Source organism: Pristis pectinata, chromosome 31, assembly GCF_009764475.1.
Source record: "Pristis pectinata isolate sPriPec2 chromosome 31, sPriPec2.1.pri, whole genome shotgun sequence".
NCBI lineage: Eukaryota > Metazoa > Chordata > Chondrichthyes > Rhinopristiformes > Pristidae > Pristis > Pristis pectinata.
Window position 1 is genome coordinate 9,225,329 of NC_067435.1, and position 16,223 is coordinate 9,241,551.

The 16,223-nt window shown below is 42.9% G+C and overlaps 1 protein-coding gene across 2 annotated transcripts in view; it reads left to right on the top strand.

Annotated features, from left to right (window-relative positions):
- Positions 1-16,223, top strand: part of LOC127584886 (collagen alpha-1(XI) chain-like) — a 327,113-nt gene that overhangs the window by 170,238 nt on the left and 140,652 nt on the right. For both annotated transcript variants that reach the window (XM_052041855.1, XM_052041856.1), the window contains 4 exons: positions 1,333-1,377; positions 6,690-6,743; positions 8,976-9,020; positions 11,752-11,805. In XM_052041855.1, coding sequence (XP_051897815.1) covers positions 1,333-1,377; positions 6,690-6,743; positions 8,976-9,020; positions 11,752-11,805 — 198 coding nt within the window. The remainder of the gene's footprint in view (positions 1-1,332; positions 1,378-6,689; positions 6,744-8,975; positions 9,021-11,751; positions 11,806-16,223) is intronic.

Consider the following 16,223-nt stretch of genomic DNA (forward strand, 5'->3'; position numbering starts at 1 on the left):
TGGAGAGTTTGCCTTAGCACTGAGGCCAACTTTTATTCCTTACTCAACAATGCTGAAGGAGATTTGCCTAGAAATTAGATTGCACCTATTCTTGTGTACAAACATGACTGCGTTTAGTGTCAACTGCACCTCCAAATCGAAATCACAAATTTGGTCAAAATCTTTTTCGCAATTAATTCCGAAGCCGCAGCTATGCTATTGCTCTTTTATTGTCACTGGATTTGGGTATTGGCACCACTCAACAGTACTATGGAAGAAACTTGCTCACACTGTTCAAAGGTTAGAGAGATTGGCTCACTATTATTTTCTAAAGGGTTTTCGTGGATCCTTGACTACAGTGAGTGGTGTGACTAAGCCAGCATCTGTATGTTTTGGTAATTGGTTTATTATTGTCACATGGACTGAGATACAGTGAAAAACTTTGTTTTGCATGCCAACCATATAGATCATTCCAATCATTAGTACATCGAGGTAGTACGAAGGGAGAAGCAACAATAGAATGCAGAATATAGTGTTACGGTTGGAGAGGAAGCACAGGGCTGGTGGATAAATAAGCTGCAAGGGCCAAGATGAGATAGATTGAGAGGTCAAGTGTTCTTCTTTATCGTATAAGAGGTCCTTTCAAGAATTATAACAGCAGGATAGCAGCCGTCCTTGAGCTTGGTAGTGCATGTTTTCAAGCTTCTGTATCTTCTGCTTGATGGAAGGGGGGAGAAGAGAAAATGACTGGGGCAGAAGGTGTCCTTGATTACATTGGCTGCTTTGCTGAGGCAGCTTGGAATCCTTGATGTGGATTCACTTGACTGATTCCTCGAATGAAGGGGTTGTCCTTTGAGGAGAAATTGCAGGAGATTGGAGTTTGGGAGGTGATCTCAATGAGACATAGCCGGTTGCTGAAATAGATGCTGAAAGGCTATTTCCTCAGGCTGGAGAGTTCGGAAGCAGGGCACAGAGTTTTAGGATAAGGGGTCGACCATTATGAAACTTCTTTACCCGGACCTTTTCTTTACCCAGAAATTCTCCACCGGAGACAGTCAACTATTAGATGTATCCAAGACTGAGATTAATAGATTTTTGAATTCCCAAGGATTTGGAGATCAGTTGGGAGAGTGGACGAGGCTTTGGATTAGCTGTGATCTTGGATAGTAGCCTACTCCAGTTCTTATTTCTCATGTCACTCGGGTGTGGACATTAAATGACGCCCACAAACAGTGAATGAATCTACAAACAAAATACTCAGCAGACTCTGTGAGATTTCACTCAGCACAGCAGACACAAAGACTATGTCAAGCCTTTGGGAAAATGAATTCATTTATTTCTCTTTTATTTCAGGGTATTACTGGCACTGATGGCTCCCCAGGTCCTAAGGGAAATCTGGTAAGATTTGACTTTAATTTTGTTCGTGTGTCCTGGATGAGATAGTTTATCAGACCAATTAGAGGAAAGAGAAGTAGCCTCTTGCTCTTTGGAGGTGAAGGATCAATTAGAAAAGATTTTGACTGGGCGCATGCAAAGAAGATATGATGGTCAAATTCAATGACAACTTGCATTCATATAGCACTTGTGACATAGCAAGACATTCCTGAGAAGTTCTGCAAAAACATTTGGCATGGAGCAACTTAAGGAGGTATTAGAACAAAGAGAGGTATCCCAGCAAAGGAGGACAAAGATACAGAGAAATTCAGAGACAGAATTCCACAACTTAGGACCCTGGAAGATAGCCACCAAGTGTGCAAAAAACAAATATGGGGATTCCCACAAGGCCAGAATTGGAGGTCTCGATTCAAGTTGGACCTCTGGAGCTGTCTGCGTGGAGTTTGCGCGTTATCCCTGTGACTGTGTAGGTTTCCCCCAGGTGCTCCAGTTTCCTCCCACATCACAAAGACGTGCAGATCAGTAGGGTAATTGTCTGCTATAAATTGTAGGTGAGTGGTAGAATCTGGGGGAAGTTAATGGAGAATAAAATGGGATTAGTGTCAGGTTAGTGTAAATAGGTGCTTGGTGGTTGGCATGGACTCAGTGGGCCAAAGGGCCTGTTCCTGTGCTGTCGATCTCGATAATTCTATGAGTCTGCAACCATTGGGACTAGTTAGGTAGTTGAGAAACAGAGAGAGAACATTCAGGACCAACAGATTAAATGATGGGGTTGGAACCATTGGGACTAGTTAGGTAGTTGAGAAACAGACAGAAAGAGAACATTCAGGACCAACAGATTAAATGATGGGGTTGGTGAAGCTACGGGATAGATTAAAGTATCGTGACCTGGGTCATGAGAGCCATGGTGGAGATTTGGAGGGGGGGGCGGAGTTGGAGGGGGAGAGGGATAGGGGATAGTGTTTGTGGGTCAGAGCAGCATGAGGGCTGGGATGGCATGGGTGGTTGCCGAGGGAGAAAGGTGAGTAGGCGGTAGGTTACCAGTCTGCTGCTAGGCTGGGAAGAGCAGATTATCCCGGGAGTGCATAACATCAGTCACATCCAAGACAAAGCAAAATCCAACTTCCCCTGCACTGCTTCAAAAGAAGTATTCAGGCACAAAATGACCCAGAAATAGTAGTCATAAGTCGAGGGATTGAGTTTAAGAGCCGTGAGGTAATGATGCAGCTTTATAAAACTCTGGTTAGACCACACTTAGAGTACTGTGTCCAGTTCTGGTCGCCTCGTTATAGGAAGGATGTGGAAGCGTTGGAAAGGTTGCAAAGGAGATTTAGCAGGATGCTGCCTGGTTTAGAGAGCATGCATTATGAGGAGAGACTAAGGGAGCTAGGGCTTTACTCTTTGGAGAGAAAGAGGATGAGAGGAGACATGATAGAGGTGTACAAAATATTAAGAGGAATAGATAGAGTGGACAGCCAGTGCCTCTTTCCCAGGGCACCAATGCTCAATACAATAGGGCATGGCTTTAAAGTAATGGGTGGGAAGTTCAAGAGAGATATCAGAGGAAGGTTTTTTACCCAGAGAGTGGTTGGGGCATGGAATGCATTGCCTGGGGCGGTGGTGGAGGCAGGTACATTGGTCAAATTCAAGAGCTTACTAGATAAGCATATGGAGGAATTTAAAATAGAGGGATATGTGGGAGGAAGGGGTTAGATAGTTTTAGGTGAGGTTTAAAGGTCGGCACAACATTGTGAGCCGAAGGGCCTGTATTGTGCTGTACTGTTCTATGTTACTGCATTTCACTCTGGATATTTTTCAGTTGCATTACAGTGAAAAAGAAACAATCCATTGCAAGTGGACTGTGAAACAATTGCAGCTAGATATATTGGTGACTTTGCAAATTGACTTCTTGACATAAATAGGTCTCCTGGGCTAATGGTTGTTGAAAGAAAATCTTTATAGGTTTAGTGAATGAGGTCTAATGTTCTCTGATATTGGATTGTGTTACCCTTAGCATTATATTTTTCCCAGGACTCCATGGCAACAAAGGGGGTGGTAATGAGACGAAAAATGTCGCCCAGTTTCACTGGCTGACCTCACAGTTTGCTGTTCGCACTATATGGAAATGTGCAAGGATACACATTGTACAGGGTTGTTAATCAGCTCCTCATGAGTCTGTTCCACTGAGGTGAGCAGGTTACAAATAGTTATAGAGTCATGCAGTATGGAACCAGGCCTTGGGTCCAGCTGGTCTATGTCGACCAAGGTACCCCATCCAAGCTAGTCCCATGTGCCAGCGCTTAGCCAATAACCTTCTAAACCTTTCCTGTCCATGTACCTGTCCAACTGTCTTTTAAAAGTGGTTGTTTTACCTGCCTCAACCACTTCCTCTTCCAGCTCATTCCACAGACACACCACCCATCATGTAAAAAAAAGGTTGCCCCTCAGGTTCTGATGAAATCTTTCTCCTCCCTCTTTAAACCTATGCCCTCTAGTTCTTGATTCCACAACCCTGGGAAAAAGACTCTGGTTATGTCCCTCATGATTTTATACACCTCTATAAGATCACCTTTCAGTCTTCTGTTCCCCAAAGAGTAAAGTCCTAGCCTGTCCAACCTCTCCCTATAACTCAGTCCCTCAAGTCCTGGCAACATCCTTATAAATCTTTTCTGCTGCACTCTTTCTAGTTTAATAGCATCTTTCCTATAGCAGGGTGACCAAAACTGAACACGATACTCCAAGTGCGGCCTCACCGGCGCCCTGTACAACCGCACCATGACCTCCCAATTTTTATACTCAATGCCCTGACTGATGAAGGCCAGCATGCCAAAAGCCTTCTTCGCCACCCTGTGCACCTGCGACTCTACTTTCAGGGAACAATGTACTTGAACTTCGTCCCTCTGTTGTGAAACAAAAACAGAAAATGCTGGAAACCTCAGCAGGTCAGGCAGCATCTGTGGAGAGAGAAACAGAGTTAACACTTCAAGTTGTTGATAGATTTCTTCTTTGGAAAGACCTGTTTCCTCTGGTGTGGTGTTCTGGTGAGCGCTTGCAATGAGGTGCCATGATGCCTAAGAGTAGGAGTTTTCAAAAGGGGATTACAGGGAGATCTTGATCAGTTAGGGAAGTGGGCCGAGGAGTGGCAAATGGATTTCAATACAGATAAGTGTGAGGTGATGCAATTTGGAAAGTCAAACCAGAGTAGGACTTGTACTATGAATGGTAGAGTACCAGGGAGTGTCATGGCAGCATCTGTGGAGAGAGAAACAGAGTTAATGTTTCAGGCTGAAGAAACTTTAGTCTATGACCTAAAACCCTGTTTTTCTCTCCACAGATGCTGACTAACCTGTTATGTTTCGAGCACTTTCTGCTTTTGTTTCAGATTTCCAGCAGTTTTACTTTTTATTTGCAACTAGTTCTGCCCTTGCCACCTTCTCTATAAAATGCTCTTTACTAATTTGAAAGTGGTTGCAATAAATTTCCCGAAGCTGGTACTTGTGCTTACACACTCTCATGAACAACAGAACTTTTACTGGCAAGTTTAAATCTGTTAAAATTACTATTAAATCATTCAAGTTCAATGTATTTTGATAGATGCCCCAGTCAAACATAAATATGTCAATGTATTTCCCATTTATCAACAAACCCTGGTATGGGCTGTCCTCGTAAAACCTCTCAGACCTTGTCAGTGCTTGTACTTTGCAACCAATGATAGGGATGAATCTCAATGCCTGTACAATAGACAGGAATGGCAGCCAATTCATGCATCTAAGATCTCACAAAGAGCAGTATAGACAGATGGCCAGAGAGTAAGGGAGAATATTTCTTGCGACCAAGAAGGAGGCCATTTGGCCCATTGAGTCGATGCCAGTTCTTAGAGAAATCTCATCAATCACACTCCCCCACTGGAATCTATTCTCTTTCGCCCAAATTCTCCCCTGGCCCCTGTACAATAGGGGGAATTCATGATAGCCAACTAATAGCATGATGCAGGGTTTCAACATGAAATGTTGATAGTTCCTTCTCCCACCTCCCCTCCAACACCCCCCCACCACAGGTGCAGAGGAGATTTACCAGGATGTTGCCTGGATTGGAGAGCATGTCTCATGAGGATAGGTTGAGTGAGCTCGGGTTTGTCTCTTTGGAGAGAAGGAGGATGAGAGGTGACTTGATAGAAGTGTACAAGATGATAAGAGGCATAGATCGAGTGGACATTCAGAGACTTTTTCCCAAGGCGACAATGGCTAACACGAGGGGACATAATTTTAAGGTGATTGGAGGAAGATATAAGGGGGATGTCAGGGGTAAGTTTTTTACACAGCGAGTGGTGGGTGCGTGGAACGCACTGCCTGCAGAGGTTGTGGGGGCAGGTACACTGAGGACATTTAAGAGACTCTTAGATAGACACATGAATGACAGAGATGGGGGGGGCGATGTGGGAGGGAAGGGTTAGGTAGATATTAGAGCAGGATAAAATGTTGGCACAACATTGTGGGTCAAAGGGCCTGTACTGTGCTGTAGTGTTCTATGTTCTATGCTTTTCAACCTGCTGTTCCCGCAGCAGATTGCTATATCTTTTGCCTCATGAGAGAGGGGAGAAGAATGACTGGGGTGGGAGGGGTCCTTGATTATGTTGGCTGCCTTCCCAAGGCAGTGGGAAGTGTAGACAGCCAATGGAGGGGAGGCTGGTTTGTGTGACAGACTGGGCTGTGTCCACAACTCTCTGCAGTTTCTTGCAGTTTTGGGCAGAGCAGTTGCCGTACCAAGCTGTGATGCATCTATAAAAATTAGTAAGCGTCACTGGGGACATGCCAAACTTCCTTAGCCTTCTGAGGAAGTAAAGATGTCTGTGTGCTTTCTTGGCCATGGCGTTCATGTGGCTGGACCAGGGCAAATCGTTGGTGATATTTACACCTAGGAACTTGCAGCTAGGTTCAGCAAAATGATTATCTGTTCTTTGTTTGATCTCCTCGCTTACTTTATTGTGACACCTTCGATCCATCGGTGCTTGGTGGCTCCCAACAGAGCAATATCATGTCCCCCCACTCCCCCACCATTTTCACCCGTAACCCTGCAAACTAGTTCCTCTCTCACATGCCCATCACCCTTCTTGCTTTTACACACATACACACAAGGGGGAACTTACAGCAGCCAATTATCCTGAAGCAAAAGCCCGTATGATCATGGGAGGGATGTGCAAACTCCGTGCTGGTCCCTAAATTTGTGTTGCTGTAGAGCAGGTGGAGCCAGTTCATCATCTAAACCTGGTGTCTCCAGAGAAATAGAATCATCTTCTGCTTTTCTTCCTTCCCTAGGGTCCTCAAGGTGATCCCGGACCACCAGGGCAACAAGGTAACCCAGGACCCGAGGTGAGAAAGTGTGGAGAATACATTGACATTAATCAGAAGGAGTTAGGACAGAATACATTGCCATCTAATATCTACAATATGCTCCGACCTCTCTAACCTGAGACTCACTGTTTTCTATAGTTTGTACCTGTAATCTTGGCATGTTTAATCAGCTATAGTGTGGGGCAAAAGAGAAACAATTCATGTTTCATATGAAATGCGTGTTAAGTCTTTAATGTATTGAGGTTCATACCAACCAAAGGACTTTAGTGTAGAAATGTGTCCTGCAGTGAACGTGTTAAAGGTGCAGTCCAGCAATGATTGTGAGTTGTATTCAGCTTCTGAAATTTAGGAAGGACCTCAATGGGACCAAATTTCAGGACTTAGATCGCAGCTGTTGCTACACTGCACATCTGGCAGAAGTGGCCAAGGACATTATATATTTTATCAACACAAAGTAAGTTATTATTGAGTCTGTTTTATGGCCTTTAGCAGTTGAAATGTAATAAGGGGTTGCATGAGGAATCCCCAGGACTGACAGCACATATTACTGCCCCCCTGGCCAACCCCAGTAAATCAAATATCTGATGGTAACTTCTGTGCACTCTCTCTGCCAACACTAAACCGTGTCATGTTGAATGTGCTGAGGCAGCTGGATTCCCACTGCCTCTGCTGGCAATCCACTCATCCAATTCATCAACCTCTGTGTAATCTCATTAAATCTTAAATTGTCTTAACATTTGGAGATTGTTCACTACTGAGTAATATGTTTTGCAGTACCGTATAATGTTCCTTGTAAGCAGAGGACAGAGTAGCTTGCTTCTCAAAAGGCCAGTTGCTTCATTGTTATTACATTTTAAAAACCCATGTTCCAATAATGACTCAAACTGCTAATTCAGTTCAACGTTAGTAGTTTTTAACTAATGAATGTTGTTGCACTGTGGGATCTTGGTGCACTCGTTCACCAAGTGCAACAGGTTAAAATACAGGTACATCAAACAATTTAGAACATGTCTTTCACTGTGAGAAGATTGGAGTACAAGATGAAAAGCTTGGCTGCATTGTACAAAAGAATATAAGAGCAGTAGTAGGCCACTCGGACTATCAAGCCTATCCCAGCATTCAATATGATCATAGCTGATCCGCCCCAAGCCTCATCTCTTCTGTGCCAGTTCCAGACAGCCCTCAATTCCATGATCTGCCAAAAAAAAATCAGTTTCCTCTTTAAATGCTTCCAATGATCGAGGTCAAAGCTTTAGTGAAGTTATGATCTTGGTGCCAAAGGAAGGATAGACTTGCCTTGGAGATGGTGTGGGTGGGGTGGATTGTTAGGACAAGGGACTTGTTCCAAGTAAGATAGACCTTCACAAGAATGAGAACGATCTTACTGAAATGTACCAAGGTTTTATCAGGGTAGATACTAAAAGGGCTTCCTCAGGTTACAGAGACCAGAAACAAGGAATTTGGGATAAACACCCATTTAGGATTGAGATGAGGATTCCTTTGAGAGAACTGACTCTCAATTTTTTTGATAAAAGAAGACTGAGGACTGACCTAATGAACCATGAAAGTTTTTAATTGAGGGATGTGGAGACAATGTTTCAACTTGTAGAGAAGGGCATAGCTAGAAATCATCAAAATACGATGGTCACCAAGAAACCTGATAGGGAATGAAGAAATTATATTTTACCTAAAGGGCGGTAGGAATGTGGAACTTGCTCCCTCAGGGAATGGTTGAGGAAAATAGTATAGATGGATCTATAGGGAGGCTAAACTAATACACGAGAGAGATGGGAATAGATGGATGTGCTGTTAGATGTAGAGAAGGAAAGGTTGGGGGACGTCAAGTAGAACATTAATACCGCATTGTCTGGTTGGGTCAAATGGCCCATTTCTGTGCTGTACATCCTATGTAATCCACAGAGCTGTGGATGCTCATTTGAGCATATTCCTGATTGAGACAGTTGGATCTTTGGACATTGAAGGACATGGGGATTGGTCAACAAGTGAATGAGGTAGCAGGTCAGCTCAAGAGGCTGCTGTGGTCAACTCCTGCATCTGTGTTCTTGGATCTTGGAGTTATCCACCAAAGAATGCTTTGGAAAAAGAAATCATGCCTTATAATGTGGAATCCAGAAAACTCAAACGGGAGTTCTTCACAGAAATGGAAGCCGGAATTGCATCAGATTTGGATCGTAAACTCTGAGCTAGAGCAGTAACTTATTGCTCCAAATCTATCCCTCTCTGTTGTAGGGTTTTCCTGGACCTCAAGGCCCCATCGGACTTCCCGGAGATAAAGTAAGTTCTCAAACTCTTTCCCTGGGTTGTTTTTGGTATGTGATGATAATAAGCTTGGTGTGAAGACAATGGGGTTAGGTATGAGAGGGCCTTGTTTTCAGTGGGACATCAAGAACTCCATTTTCCACTCAGGATATTGAAGGCATCCATTTTGTTAACTAACTGTTGACTGAACCTCCAACAGTTCATTGATTTATACCCATTTTATGTTACTGTGCATGAGGAAAGAACAAACATGCATTTATATAGCAGCTTTACGGAGGTGCTGCAGTGCTTAGTTCAATTAGTAATCCAGATCACACCATGACAGCTGTGGAATTTAAATTCAGTTTGTTACATATTTTAAGATAAGATATCTTTCTTAGTCACATGTAAATGGAAACACACAGTGAAATGCATCTTTTGCGTAGAGTGTTCTGGGGGCAGCCTGCAAGTGTCGCCACGCTTCCGGCGCCATCATAGCGTGCCCACAACTTCCTAACCCGTACGTCCTTGGAATGTGGGAGGAAACCGGAGCACCCGGAGGAAACCCACGCAGTCAAGGGGAGAACGTACAAACTCCTTACAGACAACGGCGGGAATTGAACCCGGGTCGCTGGCGCTGTAATAGCATTATGCTAACCGCTACACTACACTGCATATTTTAGAATGTAAGAACAAACTAGCCTCAGTAAAACTCCTGCACTGTTGTGAAAATTCTATTTTTCCTTCAGGGGAAGAAATCAGTTGTCATTACCCCATCTGTTCTCTATGTGACTCCAGACTAGAGCAGTGTTACTGCCCTCTGAAATGGCTACTCACCTCCATAACCACCGTGTTAAAGGGGAAGAACCTTTACCTAAAAGGCTGGGAGAGGGCAGTTAGGGATTGGCAATAAATGTTGGTCCTGTTGGTGATGCCTAATCCCAAAAAGTAAAATAAATGAACAGATTCATCCCAAAATCTTTACAGAGAATTGGTAGATCCCATTATGTGATCCCATCAAACAAGATATCCAATTTGTACTCAGTGGGATCCCACCAAGTGAATACATGACCACCTAATCTGATATTTGGCAGTATTGACTGAGTTCTCTCTCATGTCTGAAACATGAGAGAGAACTCAGGATCCTCAGGTACAGGACCCTGAGGTAGATGGTAATTGGTTTATTATTGTCACATGTACTGAGGTGCAGTGAAAAGCTTTTATTTGCATAGAAAAATTATTCCATACATAAGTGCATCGAAATAGGACAAAGGGGATAAAAAACAATATGCAGAGTATAGTGTTACAGTTACAGAGAAAGTGCAGGTAGACAATTAAGATGCAAGGGCCATGACGGGGCAGGTTGGAAGATCAAGAGTTCATCCTTTCTCATGTAAGAGGTCTGTTCAGGAGTCTTATAACAGTGGGATAGAATCTTGAGCTTGATGGCTCTCAAGCTTTTGTATCTTTTGCCCGATGAAAGAGGGGTGGGAGGGGTCCTTGATTATGTTGGCTGCTTTCCCAAGGAAGCGGGAAGTGTCGATGGAGTCTTGTTTTAAACCATTGCTGGAGATGCCATCTTGTTCCAAAAGATGGCACCTCCAGCAATGCTGTTCTCCCTTGGCGCTGGGTCTGAGCTTTCAACCCGGCTTGGGAGAACTTTTTGACTCAAAATTGAGATTGTTTTCCAATTGAACCAAGCTGTAAAAGATGTGGTTTGGGAAGTGTATGTTACACGGCCCTCTTCTCTCTTCTTACACCCCAGGCCCCCATCTATAGCATGTGGAAGGTAACCACTTTACAAGGAGGGCTCCATTGTTTACTTTGTAACTGTGGGCCCAATTGCAAATGAATGTTAAGAATTTTCATGCCATCCCAATAAAGTTTTTCTGAAATGCAATCATTGTTTTGTGTGCCTTGTGGTTGCCAATTTGTGTACACCAAACTTCCAGTAATCATGATATGATAATATCCAGTTTTAAGTGGAGTGAGGAATAATCATTGGACAGGTCACTGAGGAGAACTTCTCTGCTGTTCTTCACTGTGATCCCAAGGGAAACTGCACACCCACTGGCACTCAGTTTAACATCTTGCCCAAAAAGGTTGCATTGCTGGCAATGTGGCTCTCTCCAGAACTGCATTGGAGTTTCAGCTCTTCCAAGTATATTTACAAGTATCCGAAAGAGTACGTAGAGACTCATTTCAATGACCCTTCCAAAAGTCAGCACCTCTGACAAAACAGCGCTCTCTCATTGTTGCATTGGAATGTCAGCCTGGATTTATAAGCTCAACTCTGGACTCAGAATTGAACCCACAAAGCCTGAGTTCAGAGGCCAGAGTGCTGACACAGCTGAATATCTGATGTGTAACTTCCCAGGTTTGTGGACCAAAGTTCATTACATCCATTGCAATAACTCAAGGTTCGAACAGACATTATGCAATGTTCTTTTGATAATGCATATTTTCTTAATTGTCCTGGGTCTTGTAGAAACCTGTGTTGGAATAAGTTCAAATGCAGCTGGGTGAATGAAAGTGACTTGTTTTCAGTGGATGCATTGATATTTCTGTGTTATGGTTAAACTCTGCTTGTTACAACATGCAGTGAATCCGTAGTCTCTGTAGATCCACAAGCTCATTCCATACAAGGACACAGCCAGGTCATGGATTGCAGTTTTACAGCACAGGAAGTGTCCAGATGCTCTACCTCAGTAGGATGTAATGAATGGACCACTTTGACTGATGTGTTGCTTTTGTTCAAATCTTCTAGGGACCTCCAGGCAAACAAGGACTGCTGGGGCTTATTGGAGCAGACGGTCCACCGGTGAGCTATCTGGGGTTAAATGTGTGACCCATACCAAGTCTTACACCTGTTGAGGTTGAAGTATATATGTATTGACGCTACGGAGAAGGGTTAAACAGATTATTAAATTCAATATCTCCAATGATTCGGTTTTCAATAGCTGATATTTTCTCCTTTATATTCAACATTTCTTTACTACTCTTCTTGATTCTGAAATAATTGTCTGATAAAGGAATAGAACTAGGAATGGGCCATCCATTCCTTTGATCTTCAGTGCCCTTGGGTAAATAGTAATTGGTTCATTATTGTCACATGTACTGAGATACAGAGAAAAGCTTTTGTTTGCATGCTATCCAGACAGATAATTTCATACATAAGTGCACTGAAGTAGTGCAAAAGGAAAAGAAAGCACATAATACAGAAGATAGTGTTACAGCGATAAACAGGTGGATAAATAAAGTGTAAGGGCCATACCGTTCTGGTCTCCACATCTTAAAAGACACTGGAGGAGGTGCACAAAGGATTTACTGGGTAAACTCACAGACAGGTGAGAACAATTGAAAGACTGAACAGACTTGGCTTTTGTGCTCTTGTGAAGAAAAGGTTGAGGAAAAGCAGTCTTTTAAGGTTTTGGAAAGCTTTGCAGGAGAAGATGCAAAATGTTTCCACCTCTAGGAAGGCCTATGAAAACAAAAATAAATCAAATGATGAACTCAGGAGAACCTTCCTAACCTAGAGAGTGAGTTGAAGGTTGCTAGACCGGGGAGTAAAGGAGGTGAACCAGATTTGGAGATCAAGAGTTGTTCTTTATCTCCCATATCTTTGGAGCGTTATCTCAGGAAGGTTACAAAACAACTTACCTTGTGTGCTTCCATTTCTTGTTAGTCTTGGTGATTTCCCCTTGGACTTTGTAAATGAAAGATCATTCTTTGTAATCAAGTTTCTGAAATTAAGTGGTAAATGAGCTCAAGTATTGACAACTGTAAATAAATGCCCATGCATTTCCACACCACTTTGAGAAATTTCTGTAGTTAATCAGTGCTGCAACGATCAATTGGAAGACATTCACCATTAGAATTTCTGGTTACCCTAGTCTGACTAGGTTAGTGATCAAAGGACATTAAGATATCCAATCAAAGTTGAACATCCTTATTTTAAAGCCCCATTTTTTTTTTTACCCCGTATGGATTTATCGAGACACGAGAGACTGCAGATGCTGAAATCTGGAGCAACACGCAAAGAGCTGGAGGAACTCAGCGGGTCAGGCAGTGTCTGTGGAGAGAAATGGACAGTCGGCGTTTCGGGTCGAGACCCTTCATCCGGTCCAGATGAAGGGTCTCGACCTGAAACGCCGACTGTCCGTTTCCCTCCACAGATGCTGCCTGACCTGCTGAGTTCCTCCAGCTGTTTGTTTGTTGAACATTTATTGCTTGATTTACCAATGTGTATTTTAACACTTCAATTGTACCAAGAGTTAGTGATATTCAAGAATCTTAGAACATCAATATCCAACTGGTTCCTTGTGCCTACCAGATTGGCTCTTGACTCACATCTGAATCTTTGAGCTTTCTTGATTGGTCAGTGCAGACCTGTCAACTGCAGGACAAACCAATAAGAGAACAGGATGGAGAGAAGGGGCAAGAGAGGCCAGAGAAGAAGGGTCCACATGCCAAATGACCATTAAGGTAGTCAACGAGAGATCTTGGGAATGAAACTAAAATGCAGCAGAAACCAAGAGAGTAACACAGATTCAAGTGATGGATCCTGAATGGAGGAAATTATTCATCCATGTCTTTAAATTTTTGGACATTGGCAGCTGCGAACAGCTGCATTTTCATGGCACAGATGTCATGTTGGATGAGATGCCTCAGTAGCAGCTGCAGAAAGAAAATTAGTTTGAAGGTTTTAGGGAAGATCAGACACTTGCTGCAAGTTCTTCAAACGTAAAGATTTTAAAGGATGATATTTACTTTTATTTCTGTAGTTTCTTTTTCATCTAACAAGGAATATAAATAGTTGTTAACCTTCCCTTATTTGTGGAAAGATCAGTGGTTTCCTTAAACCTTTATTGTGTTTTTATATAAATAGACAAGCTTGGAACTCACTCAAACCTGTATCCTCTTTGGATTCCAATGTCCTTTGGGGCACTGGAAACAAACTGTTCGGGCACCCAAACAGGACGGGCCTGGAGCTACCCTGCAGGTGGTGTAGAAGCGACAGGTACCAACGAAAGGGGGAATTTACAGGCAGCCCGTAAATAAGGGAACTGAGGTGGGAGTCGGAGAAATTAGTCGGAGAAATACAGGAGGCCAGTGAATGAGGGAATTGGTGTAAATTGAGTATGTGAGGGTTGGGACATTAGGAAGGACCCTGATAAATGAAGTGGATATCAGTAAATGGTATCTTTTCTTTAGAAAAGACCTTTTGATCTGATGAGTTGTCAATATTATGAAGGGATTGGTAATGTGGACGTAAATATTGTTTCCATGAGTGGTTGGAGCTGGAAGGTCACATAATTTAGAGCTCCTGGGAATTGTCCAACCAGAGTTCCTGGTCTGGAATGGTGTGGATCAGAATTGGAATAGGGGAGGATGGGGTAATCGTAGGTGTGCGAGGAAAATAACTGTAAACATTTCTGAATGCTCTCATCGAGCACCTCTCTGGGCTATGGCCAGTCTATGGTGTTGACTTCAGGTTAAGGGAACCAGAGGAATTTCGAGGCCGCTTGTAGAGAGAGCCTTTGTACATCCTTTGAGCCTGCTTGTAGAGAGAGCCCTTGTACATCCCTGCCATCTGTCTGTAACCCCGTTACCCTCAATATCTAACTCCTTCTGGAAATTTTTGGTGGGATTAGTGTGTTGAGAAGAGGGCTCTCATCTTCTCCAAGTAAAAGTCATTTCTTCTTTTTGATGATGATTAGGGATCTGTGGCCTTTAATCTTTACTCCAGCCTTTTGCAACTTGCAGTCCACTTACTTCCAGGTAATTCCGTAATATTCCACCTTTAAATTCTCTACCATTCAGGCCAAGTATATTTAAGAAGGAGGGAGATAAATTTCTATACACATAGGACATCAAGCAGTATGGGGAGAGAGCAGGAAATGGTATTGGGATAGAGGATAATTATATTGAATGGCAGAACAGTCTTGAGGGGCCGAATGGCCTGCTCCCTTCTCCTCTTTTCTAGGTTTTTATCTCCAGTGTAGTATCTTGTGTTATTTTAAATTGATCTAAGGCTAAATGTCACCAACTTGTTCAGCTAGACATAGTGGTTTGAGTTAACGCAACTTCCATCAGTCAATCATGACTGAACTGAAAGCAAGTCTAAGCAGTGTTACAAGATATAAGCACATGCTGCAGACTCCTAATGTAATAACAACCTTAAGCATGCTCTTTCACATCACATACTGTGCTCCTTGATGATGATCAAACTATCTCAGAAATATGCTTTAGGTCACATCGGAATCATCCCAATTCCACGTTGAACTTTTCCACCTTCCCACGTTCCTGAAGTTCTTCATTCCTTTCGACAAATATAGGACACAGGGAGGCCATTCGGTACTTCTAGTCCATGCTGGCTCCCATTAGTCCCATTCCCCTCCTCTCTGTATTCCTACTCTTTTATACTTCACCTCCACTACTGGGTAAGTTATAGCAGCTGATTAATTTACCAGTGCATCTTTGGGCCGTGGGAGTGTGATGATATGAGTGTACCATACGAGAGCTCTAAACTTAAGTCAAGACTTTAAGTTCTATCTGGCACAAGTATCTACAAGTACCCTCACTACAGGGAGATTATGCTGTATCAACATACACTTCGAGGACTAGTTTACTTCACTACTTTAGTCTCTATGGAACAGTCTAGCTGTCAATAATCACTATTTCGAGCGGTGGGTCTGTCCTCCCAACCAAGGAGAAGATACTTCCGGCTAACAAAGCAGTTTAAACACAGTTTATTTTATTTTAAGTGAGACATATTTAATTCTAATAAGTAATTCTTAACAGCAACTTACAACTTACAAAGGGTTCCCAAACACAAGTACATCTCTTACAAGCTTAAAAAGTCATACCAACAAGTTGCAGACGAACAAGTCGTCCATCACAGAAACCAAAGGCAGAGGAATGAATTCTAGGTCTTCTTTCTGAAACCCCTTCTCTCTGTCATTGCCCCCTGCCCTGACTGCTTTCTAACATTTATGCTGATTTTTCACTTAGTTGACGTCATTTGCATGTGATGTTTTTTTCAACCACATCTTCAGCCGAGGTGACTGGAGTGTTTGATTAAGTAAAGGTGGATCCCATTGTTCTCCTGCTTATGTTAAGAGGCTGAGCAGGGAATATTGGTTGGAAGTTTAACTTAGCAAACAAACATCTTGAGCCTTGGACAATTTCTGCTGTTTTTGCAAAAAGGATTTTAGCTCAACGAGCAACCACTTCTTG